Source organism: Trachurus trachurus (genome assembly GCF_905171665.1).
Source record: "Trachurus trachurus genome assembly, chromosome: 12".
NCBI lineage: Eukaryota > Metazoa > Chordata > Actinopteri > Carangiformes > Carangidae > Trachurus > Trachurus trachurus.
In genome coordinates this window covers 25,841,439-25,855,816 of record NC_139908.1, presented here as the reverse complement: position 1 = coordinate 25,855,816, position 14,378 = coordinate 25,841,439, and the positions used below count along the sequence as shown (strand labels likewise).

The window sequence follows — 14,378 nt, the reverse complement described above, 5'->3', positions numbered from 1 at the left end:
GATAAGATAAGATAAGATTACACTTTATTGTCAGATCACTCTGAAATTTGTCCAAAGTTTCACACAAATAATAACAAAATACCAAAAGCATACATTTACAGAAAGCATAAATGTTACCCTCAAAGGTCACATTTAAAGAAAAACACTACCTCCTAACTCCATTCACAACATAAATCCAGCATTACAATGTGTCTTTGGTGCAACACCCAGTGCTCAGTCTGTACATGAACCCTAGGGTCTAGTCGACTTAGAGACCAAACTCTGATTTAACAGTTTGACAGACTGAGGGACAAAAGAGTTCCTCAGCCTGTTCAGTCGAGCTTGTGGAACTCTAAATCTTCTGTTTGATGGCAGAAGCTGATATTCCTCGAATAACACATGAGAGGGGTCAGATGAGATATTACTTGCAAGCGACAACATTGTTTTAGTGTATGCTGCTTGAAAATGTGACTCCAAAGTTTGACCCACAATCTATGAACAGATATGTAGCAGTCTGGTTAGTTAGATGAGAGAGGGGGCATGACATGCAGCAGGGGCCACCAGATATGGGATTTGAACAAGGACAGCGAGGACTGTAGCCTCTGCATATGGGGCGCCTGCTCAACCCACTGAGCCATACGGCGCCCCATTCTTTTATCTTTTGGCAAGACCAATATACTGTATGTGTGTGGTCAACATCAGATTAGTATTATTTTAAGAATTCATTCAGGTTAAATGTTAAAGTCCATTCACAATAGACCTGTCTATAGAAAACAACAAATCAAAAGTAAAATTCCCCAAACCAAACAGAATCAAAATAACAGATTTTAAAAACTGGTTTGGAGTCAGTGTGTCTGTGTGGAGTCTGTGTTTGACTGTGATGTGACGGAGTCTTCACGTACCTGACAAATTCAACCGTCAGCGTGTGGAGGAGTCTCTGAGCAGCGCGGCACACGGCCCCGTGTTTACTGACATCCTGGTGCTCAGCGGGCTCTCACCTCACACGCCACGCTGCCTCCCCATGTCCCTGACCCCCTGCCCCCCCCCCCCCACTACCACTACCCCCGCCCGCCCCAACGGCACCTGTTGACAAATCTTCGCTTTCTAGTGAAATATCACCGCTGGGCGCCACATGAAACCTGATGGAGCTGATAGAAAACTGTGACCTGCTCTGCACATTCTTTTCATTCAGGGGGGAAGTTCCCCGAGCTCACGACTGTGCTCTTTCTCTCTCTCTCTCTCTCTCCCCCCTGCAGCTCTCTCCTGTCTGATCGTTGCCATGGCGACCGTAGTGACCACCATCACCGGCCTCTCCACCTCTGCCATCGCCACCAACGGGTTTGTACGAGGAGGTAAATGTCACTCTCTTCTCCGCAGTAACGACATGTAACATGTGAATCAAACAAATAATTGCTATTAACGATTTGATTGTTTTTTCTGATAATTTGATACCACTATTAGTATAACCCCTAAACACAGTTTAAAGGGATATTTCAACATTTTGGCAATCCCTATAGTCATAGCAGTAGGTTCATTACCTTTAATTGTCGGTGCAAGCTGTTTTGAGATCGGCGGGGCAGAGACGTGAGTTTGCACGGCGAGTAGTATTTCCGGGCTTTCCTTCATCAAACTCATCAAATACACAATCCAACAACTCCAAAACCCTCTCATAGACAAGTTGTGACCTGCACATTCACCACACTATGAGATAATAATGGAACATTATGAAACAGTTGTTGTCAACTGAAAACAGAGTTGTTTTAGAGGTAGATACGTAGCCGGAACTACATTCCAGACACGGCTGCTCAACAGAGTGACTTCAAAAGCAAAAGTAGTTCCAAGTATGTCATGTGTCGTAATGTTACATAATTATACGTTATCATTTCATAGTGTGGCGAATGTGCAGGTCACAACTTGTGCACAAGAGCATTTTGAAGTTGTTGGATTGTGTATTTAGTTTGATTAGGGAAACGTGGAAATACCATAAGTCTCTGTTGCGTTAGCTGAGCAGCTCGCGTCTCTGCCCCGCCAATCTCAAAACAACTTGCACCGAGAATTAAAGGTAATGAACCTACTGCTAAAACTATAGGGATTATGGCAATAGGCGAATTTGCCAAAATGTTGAAATATCCCTTTGATAATACACATAGACCTTATGAAAAAGACAAGCCATTTATTGGCTTTGCTAAATCCATGATGCTAATGTCAATAGATGATCATTGAAATGTGTTTTTTCAATGTAATGTGTAAGATAAACAGTTGGTGTGCTAATAAAACCATAGCAGAAGAAGGCAGCACAGTGTGATGATGCCATAAAAAGAGGACAAGTCAAACCTCAAACGGTGGAAAACAACATGGAAACAGTGATGAAAATGACATTTTTGTTAGTTTCATCCAGCTGTTTTTATACAGATGTGTAGAAAGGATTTAAATGATTATGCAAAATAATTGCGGTCAGCTCAAATGATTGCGATCAGGCGATTATGTAATAACTGTGACAGTCCCAGTTCAGAGAAAGAACCACAGATTCTCCCTCACCGACTATGGAGCCAGATCCCTGACATTAACATTTGGCATTGAAAACAGTTTGGCATTGTAATAGAAGTTATCTGTTATTTTTCACTGACATTCTTTTTTCAGTGTCATGTTACTGGCAGGGTTTTGGCGTGGAGGGGAGGGGGTTTTAATGTCAGGGATCTGGCTCCATAACCAACAGGATACGAAAAACATTTCAACCCTCAAAGACTTACACAGTGACTCCATAACAAAGGCAAACTACACAGTAACAGAATAGATGAATGTTAAAAAGTGACAAACTTTTCTGTCAGTGGTAGAAAGGAGGCGTCGTTCAGTCAGAGTAGTGTTTGTTTCCAAAGCCTCAACATCACAGAACTGATAGTAATGCTCATGTAACACTGTAAACCTACTGCCCCTTCTCTGGCTGTGACAGTTAAAGGGATAGTAGCAATTTTTTAAAGTGGGGTTGTATGATCTAAGTACTTTAATTGCAGTAGAAGACTCTCTGCACTCCTCCCGTTAGCAACGCCAGCCCATAGCCCTGCCCAGAGATTTACAACATACAGTGTTGTGAACAGACCCAAAGAAACGGCCTATTTTCGTGGCCTAAAAGAGGTTTTACCTGAAAAAAAAACACACAGTTCCATTGTTCACTATAATATAATTTTTTCCAGCCCTTCAAAGTGCAGGAAAAACGCAGTTTTTATTTGGACCTAACCAACTGCTGATCGGTGGGCGCTAACCCTGGGCGGAGGGATACGTGAGTTGGTTAGGTCCAAATAAAAACTGTGTTTTTCCTGCACTTTGAGGGGCTGGAAAAAATTATATTATAGCGAACAATGGAACTGTGTATTTTTTTTCACGTAAAACCTCTTTTAGGCCGTGAAAATAGGCCGTTTCTTTGGGTCTGTTCACAACACTGTATGTTGTAAATCTCTGGGCAGGGCTATGGGCTGGCGTTGCTAACGGGAGGAGTGCAGAGAGTCTGCTACTGCAATTAAAGTACTTAGGAGCTATTTGTAGATCATACAACCCCACTTTAAAAAAAATGCTACTATCCCTTTAACGTCCCTGCAGGGGTTCATATTTTTTGTGCATCAAAGGGATTTTTAGCATCAAATAGAACATTAGGTTTTACAACATGTGACAACTTTTCATGCACAACAGCCAGATGGTAGTTAGAAAAAGCATACATACATAGATAGAGACATTGTGGACTGTTCGGGGTGATATGTGATGCTGGAACTAAAATGTGCATGATTTGGACTGTAGGTCTGGATCTGGCTCTAAAACACATCACACAAGAGGATGCTGTGTAATTGACCCTCGTGCTAATCGTGCTAATTGAAACATCTAATAGCCTGAAACAACAGGCCGGTCTGAGGAGGGTTTGTAAGCAGGATTTATATTAGAAAGCTCAGCTCTGATGGGACCGTCAGTTTGGACCATATTGATGCTCCAGGCTGCTGAAATGTACTGGTCTAGTCAGTGCAATACTTCATAACCGATCCACACTCCCAGTTTATTTCAGAGCAGTTGGTGATCTCACTGACATCCTGTTTGTTCCCGGTTGTTTCCAGGTGGAGCGTATTACTTGATTTCCAGGAGTCTGGGGCCAGAGTTTGGAGGCTCCATCGGTCTGATATTCGCCTTCGCCAATGCAGTGGCTGTTGCCATGTACGTGGTGGGCTTCGCTGAGACGGTGGTGGAACTTCTCAATGTAAGTCTCTCAATGCCTCATGCTGCTTTCAGACGTTTTTTTTTTCCTTAAATAACTATTTATTCATTTCGGTGTAGGCTAATATGATCGTGTATGCTGTTTCTGGTCTGGGGCTTGACTTTGAACCAGAGGTGTCAAAAGTACTCAAATTCTGTACTTACAGGGATACCGTAGTTCAACATTTTGGCAAATTGGCCCATTGCCATAATCCCTATAGTTTTTGGAGTAGGTTCATTACCTTAAATTGTCGGTGCAAGCTGTTTTTAGAACGGCGGAGCAGAGCCGCAAGCTGCTCAGAGCTACGCTACGGAGGCTAATGGGATTTCTTGGTTTCCCTCATCAAACTCATCAAATACACAATCCAACAACTCCAAAGCGCTCTGGTGGACAAGTTGTGACCTGCACATTCACCACACTATGAGATAATAACAGAACAGAGTTGTTTTAGAGGTAAATGCAGAGACTGCTTGCCGAAAAACAGCATTGATGGGAACGCGCATCAGCGGTTTTGCATGAATTTACCTGTACCTTTCGCCATGACGCGTAATGTTGAAAAAGTAACAAACCTGTTTTGATGATGTAAAGACTAGAAAGTACAGATACGTGTGTTCAAATGTAGGGAGTAAAAGTCAAATGTTTTCTAATTAGTGTGTTAAACGAATGAATATGTATGTAATAATGGTAGCTGCAAAAACTGAATTGCCCTCCGGGATAAACAAAGTTGTATTCAATTCAGTGTGTACTCACTGTGAGAGAGATGGTTTAGCTTTAATCCAGCTCTTTTAGACAGCTTAACTAATATCAACATTGTTTATTGGCCCAACATTCTTCCAACTATTAGTTATAATCAAGCAATGAGTTGATCCACTAATAACACTGATCTATACAGGAAGCTCCGCTCCACTGGCAGCCACGGTTTTAGAACAACAAGGAATTGATTTCCAGTGAACAGTGTAACTTCAACCAGGAGCAAAACAAGTTAGAGTGGACAGTCCCTGCTGTAAAAAGTCAATGTGTTCAGCATTCATTCATTTATTCATTTATTTATTTATTTATTTATATATATGTATTTATGTGACTGACTAAATTAGACCATAAAAGAAAGACTGTATTTTCCATGTTTTACAGTCATATCACATCTATTCAGGATCATTCATCTACACTAGGGATGTCACAATTACATGTTTTCACAATTAATCGCGGTATTAAACACCACAGTTAAAGCAGAAGTAAGTGATATATTTGTGTTAATATAAGTCTTAAATAGTTATATCTTCCGACAGCAATCACTTACATAGAGTGTTTGGACTGAAACACGGGTCTGTCAGTCCCTCTGCTCTGCTCTGAGTCGAGGAGAAAACATGTATCGTATCCTACAGTTTTTATCCAATGAGGAGAGAGAACGGCATGCAGGGCTGTGTGTGCAGCCAAGGGACGCCGTGAATGTGGCGACGTAGGGACGAGGACTGTTATGGTGCGTTCAAGGAAACTCGTATTTTTCCGACCGTGAAGTGGTACCAGTTCGATCTGGTACGAGTTCACCGGTCAGAAGTTACGAGTGGCCGTTATAGTGACTTTCACAGGTAAAACAGGTCGGAAAAACACGAGTGGGTTGCCTGGAACGCTACAAAGTCGTAAGTTGTGACTTGAAGCTGTAATTTACGATTTCAAAAGCCTGCCTGGAACGCAGCATTAGCGAAAACGACCGGACCACTTACTTCTGCTTTAATTAATCATAAAGATTCGTAAATACCGTCACTTTCCAAAAAAGACTATGTTGGAACCGTATTGGCAGATGTGCACCAAAATAGAGGTTAATGCACAGATACTGGTCCCTTTACCTAATGTAACATTGAATTGGTTGGAATTTAAGTGTCATTTGTCATTTAAAAAAATGATTAAAATAAACTTAAACATTTGTTGTAGATGACAATTAATGACTTGAATACTTCAAACATTTCATCTGGGGGATTAATAATTGGTCATATTTAAATAGATACTTTACATATTTTGCATAATTAATTAATATTAATGCATAATAATTGTGATTATCATAATACCGTGATTATTTCTCTGACAATAATTGTACCAAGAAAATCTATAATCGTGACATCCCTAATCTACATTTATGATATATTGTTGAAAAATAGTAATGAAATGGTTTTGGACCTGTTTCTGCTGTTGGTTCTCATTGTAGTCTTTAGATTGGTTTATGTGGTTGCTTGGTCAGAAGCTGAAACGGAATGTCAATATTTTTTGATTATGGATGGGATTATGGATGGACTTAAGCAAATGTCTTCATGATGAATTTCTATTGTAAGTGATAAAGGAAAAAATCCAGTCTGAGTTAGACGACCTCAGCAGCTCAGCTCAGAGACAGAATTCTGTTCTATGTTATCTGTGACATTTCTTATTATTTGTAATATCAAGTAACTTATATTAGATAGCCTTTCTATCTCCAAAGCCCCACTTGCTGTGACCAACGGTCTTCTCTATCTATCTGTTCACTTTGGGGAGACCAGAAATAGAATGTTTTCTGATCATGCCAGTTAACATGTAGTTTTTCACAATAGGTGTTGCATTGTTTGGAGGCAGCCTGTAGCTTTCCAGTAGCTAGTAGAAACGCTATCTTGGACTCAAATGGAAGCTTATGAATTAAGGAAATTTTCTATATACATGTTAGGCATAGATATTCTCCATAAACTGCTGAAAAATCATAATTTTCATGAGAATTTGTCAGGCGAACAGTACTTTTGTCTTTCTTGGGATGTTGAGGGTGATATCTTAAAATTGAGTTGCAACAAACCCCATAATCTTTTTTTCATGCCTCCCCCTATGTGTCAAGATACCCTCTGCCAAATTGTATAGTTGTATGACTATTTATGCCATTGTAGTACCTAAATATTTGCATTTACATCATTTCGCCAGCAAAATGACCCAAGAAAGGAGTTTTGGCCCCTGTAGCTTTCTAGCAGCTAGTTGACCGGGTTGTCCACCCAGGTTTTAATCCTTGAAGTTCCTAGATATCATTTCTGGTGTCAAACCTTTTACAACGCTCCGTGTCTGTTTTCCAAAAAACTGGGATTTTGCCCCCTGGGTATTAAGTAAAAAATATCCATCAAAGTGCTCCTGCGTTTGCACTTCAGCAGTTCCTGTTCATTCCATCTGACTCCTCTTGGTCGTGTCTTTCAGGGCGCAGACGCCTTGATGACGGACGAAGTGAACGACATCCGCATCATCGGCACCATCACGGTCATCCTCCTGCTGGGCATCTCCGTGGCGGGGATGGAGTGGGAAGCCAAGGTAAGAGCCGGACCAGAACCTCTCAGGACGCACTGTGACTCAGTCAACACATGAGTCACTGGTGGTGACAAACTCTTTGGTCCATCTTCTCCTCCGCAGGCACAGATCTTCCTGCTCATCGTCCTCATCACAGCCATCATTAATTACTTCATCGGAACCTTCATTCCGGTCAAGTCGAAGGAGGCCGTGGGCTTCTTCGGATACGATGGTATGAAGCCTCTTATACAGACTCCTCACCCCGACGGCAGAGTTTAGCTTCAGCTTTTGGCCTCGCTGTGTTTTAACCTCTCGTTTCCCCCCGTCAGGCAACATCATGTGGGAGAACATGGGTCCGGAGTTCCGAGGCTCAGAGACGTTCTTCTCCGTCTTTGCCATCTTCTTCCCTGCTGCCACTGGTATTCTGGCTGGAGCCAACATCTCAGGAGACCTCGCTGTAAGTCGCCTGCACTTATGAACATGAACACAGCACAACCTCAGGGCTTAAAGGGATAGTTCACCCAAAATTCAAATTTCACTCATTATCTACTCACCCTCATGTCGACTAAGGGCTGGGAGAAGTTTCAGAGTCCTCCGTGGCTTCTCGGAGTTACAGCGGGTCTCCATGCAGCAGTGCATGTCCATATGACGGTTGCGAACGGGGCTCACTTTTCTTTGTCCAAAAAGACACACCAAAAAACATCCAAATACCTCCATAGTGCTCGTCTGTAATGTCCCTCTGGTATTGAAGCACCAACATGAGAAATTGTTCCGAAAAAAAATTAAATAAGTATATGTTTTAAAGGTACAATATGTAAAAAAAATCTAAAGCAACTGGCTGTAAAATCGTCCTAATATGTCACAGAGACTCAGGAATAATGTTCATATAACATACTGAACTCACCAACAACAATCCTACAGCCAAGATATCCGCATTAAAACATTTTTTTTGCAGACTGCAAATCATGTTTATGTTTTGAATTTCTATGGTTGGCATGTGTCGCCACCCAGCGCTCTCTCCCTGTCACATTACTGTGGCATTTCAGCCTCCGGGTTGCCAGTTAGTTTCCACTGAGCTGCAACTATGGCTGGGAAATGAAACGAGATCGTGAAAAAAAAGATTGTGTTCTAGGCTATTATCGGTTATTATGGTCATATTTCCTTTATATCACACGGTAGAAATAAGCGGCTTGTCTCTCTGCCGTTTAATTCACAGCTTGCTGTTGTGAGCATCTAGCCTAGTTAGTTTGAGCTGCTGCTAAAGCTAAAGGGAAGAATTACAAAGTGAAAGTTAGAAAAGAGGGAGAAAATGTGGCGAAATGGAGCCGATGGTAAATGAAGTGATTGTGAACGTGAACGATTTCCGGCATGGCGCTGTTCCGGCACGGGTCGTTTTATAGTTGTAGCCATTTTATATATAGAAATGATGTCTGATTTAGCTGCTTCTCCTGAGAAGTAATCAAAAGTATCAAAGTATGAAAAGTGAAGGCTGTGAATGGCTGCATGAAGTCAGGTGAGAGAGAATGGAGTGAATTTCCACAGGTAGACCAGCGTACTGTACAGAGATGTAAACAACTCACCTTTTGGCGAAATTGCCGTTTAATTGGTCACCTATGAAATTCCAGTAGATCCTATGAGATTTATTTATTTTCAGACTTGACAGTTCACGTGAAACGCGCACAACCCCGTTACTTTCAACGTAGATGCACGTCATGCTTTGGTGTTTTGGTGCGTAACAATCAACACGAGAGGGGAAGTTTGTATATGTGGCACCATTCAGACATAAGGCACGATAATACATGGAAAACTGAGCATTGACATGGTAATGATATTAAAATAGCATTTAAAAACAAAACTAATTTGAATACAAATCAAAATATTTGAATAAGTCATATCAACACTGCACAAAATCACAGCACCAGTGATAAAAGACATTAAAAACAAGCAAACAGGATTAAACAGCTGATTTGTATGTGATTTGAAACTCTGATTTAAATGAGCTCATAGTTGGGTCATTGTCAGGAAGCTGCTTCCACAGAGAAACCAGAAGCTGCTTCACTTGGCTCTGATCCTGGGAACACTGAGTCAACCTGCTGAGATGCCCTGAGGGATCTGGATACTTGGTGACATACAATGAATTAAACCAGACATGTGTTTTGGGCCAAGATCTTAGTGCTTCACAGACCAGTAAGAATAAAATCAGTTCTTTGTCACACAGGGAGTCAGAGCAACGTTGTCTTGTCTCTGTGTTAGTGATGATGAGCTACACATCTACAATAGTCCGGCCTTCTGGAAATAATTGCATCAATATTTTTTTCTTTATTTTGTAAAGAGGGAAAAACAAAAATACAGAAATGTGAAGCAAAGTCAGGGCCGGTGTGTGTCTGCAGTCGGGACAAAGCTGTTTTTGTGGCCTGAGGTTTTGTTCCTGATAGATCGCAGGCTCCTGCCACAGGAGACTGACTCAGAAAGTTTGTGTCGGAGGTGGGAGGGGCCGGTTCCTGCAGATTGCAGCTAATCACCTTCTCCCTAGAGCGAGCGTTGTGCTGTTCTAATCTATTCTCACCGTGTATAGCACTTCCACACATTTACATCATCTGAAGGGGTGAAACACTTTGTCTGTGTGTCTTTTTTTTTTCACCGTCCTGGTGTCCCAGCTCTCGTCTCTGCGCACCACGACACAAACGTGCCTCGTAACCTGTAATCTCTTGTTCATGACAAATTAAACTACACAAATACACTTGTAACATGGTATATGATATATAACGTTATCTACCGCTCTATTGATTGATTTCTCGCCGGCTTCGTTGTAACAATTGCACGCGGCTGAGAGGAGGGTTAGCAGAACAGAGGAAAAGCCACCGGACTTGCATAGTTCCTCTTTAACTCTGTGTTGTTATTTGTTGCAGGACCCTCAGCTGGCCATTCCCAGAGGAACTCTCCTGGCCATCTTGATCACAGGAATCGTGTACCTGGGTGTTGCCGTTTCAACAGGTGCAGTAGGACCTAATGTTTCCCACATTCTCTCACCATCTTGTCACTTTGTAGAGTTAAGTTAATAAACGTAATTCTCCCGTAACAACAGGCTCCTGCATTGTGAGAGACGCCACCGGGATCGAGAACCAGACGCTCAGCGAGCAGTTCATGGCGAACTGCTCTACAGCTGCCTGCAAGTTTGGCTACGACTTCTCCTCCTGTAAGGCCCCGGGGGACTGCAAATACGGACTCCAGAATGACTTCCAGGTACGAACGCAGGTCCACGGGAGGTTCAGAGAAGAGAAAGTTCAAATCCACACAGTACTGTGCAAAAGATCTAAGATTCTTATCCATTATGCAACACCAACCGAGAGGCCTCTGATCATTTATTCTGCAGCATGACAATGACCCAAACATTACAGCCTGTGTCAAAAAATAACTATTTTGAATTCACAAGAAGAACCTGAGACCTGCAACAGATGGTACAGCAGCTAACTGGTGCTGTTTTAACCTTCCTCTTGTGTTGGGGTCAGCAGCCACCCGTTTTTAGGTTTTTAATGCATAAAAGTACCACATAAATGTGTTTATTGCATCAAGGCTTTTTGACTTTGTCAGGAACCTCTATTTAAACAAAATACACTGCTCAAAAAAATAAAGGGAACACTTAAACAACACATTGTAACTCAAGTATATCACACCTGTGTGAAATAAACCTGGGGTGATAATTTTGATTTACATTGATCATTTTTATGTTATTTTGTTCTCAACACACTCTACTTTATATTGAATAACTGCAATATTTCATTAATTGAGATCTAAGATGTGTTGTTTAAGTGTTCCTTTTATTTTTTTGAGCAGTGTACAACAAACAAATAAAACTTCACAAAATTCTAAACTGCTCTGGTCAAAATTATGACATGTGTGTTGTTAGGGTCGGTTAGCCTGGTTATAACGATAAAAACAATAATTAGGTGTTTTGGTGGTGTTTGAAGTTTAATCCATAAATAGAGATTATTCATGGCATTATTTTTGAAAGCATTTCACTTCACTTACACTGGCTAAAACTTTTGCACACTACTGTGTGTCAGTTGTGACATGGTAAAGAGATTGATCCGTGTTTTAATCCTGGCTTCAGGTGATGAGCATGGTTTCTGGTTTTGGACCGATCATCACTGCAGGAATCTTCTCAGCCACTCTGTCCTCGGCTCTGGCCTCTTTAGTCAGCGCGCCTAAAGTTTTCCAGGTAAGACCCTCACCCCCCCACCTGAGATACATCAACATATCTAACACCCCGTCCTGACATACAGCGATGCGTTACTTTTCAATCAGCCTGTCCTGACGTGCCGCGAGCGACATCGATGTCGCTCAACCCTGAAATTGTCGCTCGCGTTGTCTCTATCTGGACGACATTTCGCGGCGGTGTCCCGCCCCTAAACACTTCTTATTGGTTGATAAGTACACGCTGCTTTCTGTTGACAAGCAAGTTATCAGAGAGAGGAGAATATGAGAGGGAAAACATGTGAAAAACGGCAACCAGGAAATGCCAGGAATCTCAGAATAGCGCCGCAAGTTTGTGTACGTCCCACGATAATTTGATTGGTTTGGATTCTGAACCAATAGAATATACTCGCGACAAAATCGTCACGCTGCATATCAGGACACCTTCGCGCGAGTTTTCGTTGCCGCTTTGCTTGCTCGCTGCATGTCAGGACAAGGTGTAAGACATGAGTTCCAGTAAACAGATGGTGAACAACTGAACCTCTACACGGTGTTTCCCAACTGCTCAGGCTCTGTGTAAAGACAACATCTACCCCGGCCTGGGCATGTTCGCCAAGGGCTACGGCAAGAACAACGAGCCCCTCCGAGGCTACATCCTGACCTTCGGCATCGCCCTGGCCTTCATCCTCATCGGTACGGCTGCACACGCCGCTCATGCACACTCTGACTGTTTGACCTTACTGTACCATATCACAGTGAACACTAACGGGACTAAAAGCTTCCAGCCTGGACAGTGGACACCGTGGTGTTGGTTTCTCTCCTCACTGTGAAACTGAGTGATTTTTGTGGTGACGCTAGTTGTCAAAAGAATTTCCAGTAAGATCAAAACTAAAGATAAAGTTGATCTATTTTCAATATATGTATATAATAAATGAACATTTCCATTTTTCCAAGGCTCCATGTTTACTAGCCTGGCCTGGCCGATCCTGCAGTAATAATAACTTGATGTTCATCAGTATGAGCTGAAGTGTAGAGGTTTAGAGCTCCACCCTCCAGACATCATGAAGTCGTAAATGGGAGCTTTGGTTCTAACTGATGTTTTCTCGTTTTCCAGCTCAGCTGAACATTATTGCTCCCATCATTTCCAACTTCTTCCTGGCGTCCTATGCCCTGATCAACTTCTCCGTGTTCCACGCCTCACTGGCCAACTCACCAGGTAAGATCCAGACCCAGAAACTGATCCGGGGGGTGGGGGGAAGGCGGCGGAGGAGATATCAGCTGAGTCACGGGTCACATGGTGTTTTTAACAGTGATCGTGATGGGAAATGATGGGATTTCAAAAGGAATTACTAGAAGCACTTAGACATGTCGTGAGCTGCAGAGTGCCTCCGAGCGGAGAGCAAGGAAAAATCGGATGGAGAATTAATGCGTTTCCTCGCTGCATGACTTGTCAGTGTTATTTTATATAACCGGGGCATCAATCAACAAATTTGAACTGTTGTAATGGTCAGAGGGTGTAACAAGGGAGATCAATTGATCTGCCCAACAACATGCTGCACTCAGCATGTGTATCACAGTTCAGAGCTGACAAAACAACCTTTACACCAGGGTTTCTTACTGATCCATCCCTGAGCTTTCACACAGGCTTCAGGCGACAGAATTGTATTGTTTAAAACATTTTATTTGACGCCTATCTCTATAACACATTATAACCATACTTCTAATGAGTTATAATGCAGTTATAGCACTGTATAACTATAGTTATAAACATCATAATGCTTTATAACAATAATCATAACACACTATAAAGCATTTTATCATGACTTATAATGTCAGGTATTATAATGCATTATAATTGTTAGTAACTCGCTGACAATGCCCACATCGATAATACATTATAAATTTAGTTATAATGTGTTATAATTGGCTCATAAATGTGTTTAACTATCATTATAAACACTCATCTATTATCATAAGGCTTTATAACAATACGCATAACACATCATAGAGCATTTTATAATGGCTTATAAGGTCAAGTATTATTATAGAGTTATAATGCTCTATAATGTGTTATGCTTATTGCTATAAAGACTTATGATAATTTATGAGTGTTTATATTGATAGTTATACACATTCATAAGCCAATTATAACACATTATAACTATATTTATAATTTATATATGTGGGCATTGTCAGTGAGTTACTAACAATTATATCATATTATAATACCTGACTTTATAAGTCATGATAAAATGTCAAAATAGTGTGTTATGATTATTATTATAAAGCATTATGATGTTTATAACTATAGTTATACAGTGCTATAACTGCATTATAACTCATTATAAGTATGGTTATAATGTGTTATAGAGATAGGCGTCAAATAAAGTGTTACCAAACTTTTAAAAAATGGTTTTAAAATGTTTTCAGAAATCAGTGCTCATCTGAAAGATTTTTTTGATATTTGAAACTCTGGAGCTTCTTAAAGTGTCAGGTGCAAATGTGTGAGAAAGCAGAAAGTTCGCAAATGGCCTGCGTGCTTTTTCACAGTTACCCCCAACTGCCTCATTTACTGTGACTGTATATGTGTAATGGAATCTGATGGCCGATATGAAATCACATTGTTGTAATTGGCTGTCAATATTAGTCAGACATTTATAGAGATGCTGTTTCCAATCCACTCCCCCCC

At 41.3% G+C, this 14,378-nt stretch overlaps 1 protein-coding gene across 1 annotated transcript in view; it reads left to right on the top strand.

The window, feature by feature from the left end:
* slc12a2 (solute carrier family 12 member 2) overlaps positions 1–14,378 on the top strand; it is a 103,062-nt gene that overhangs the window by 47,134 nt on the left and 41,550 nt on the right. Inside the window, exons 4-13 of the mRNA XM_083983818.1 lie at positions 1,236–1,331; positions 4,077–4,216; positions 7,409–7,519; positions 7,619–7,727; positions 7,825–7,952; positions 10,405–10,489; positions 10,581–10,738; positions 11,607–11,714; positions 12,259–12,382; positions 12,804–12,905. Of these exons, the coding sequence (XP_083839944.1) occupies positions 1,236–1,331; positions 4,077–4,216; positions 7,409–7,519; positions 7,619–7,727; positions 7,825–7,952; positions 10,405–10,489; positions 10,581–10,738; positions 11,607–11,714; positions 12,259–12,382; positions 12,804–12,905 (1,161 nt within the window). The remainder of the gene's footprint in view (positions 1–1,235; positions 1,332–4,076; positions 4,217–7,408; positions 7,520–7,618; positions 7,728–7,824; positions 7,953–10,404; positions 10,490–10,580; positions 10,739–11,606; positions 11,715–12,258; positions 12,383–12,803; positions 12,906–14,378) is intronic.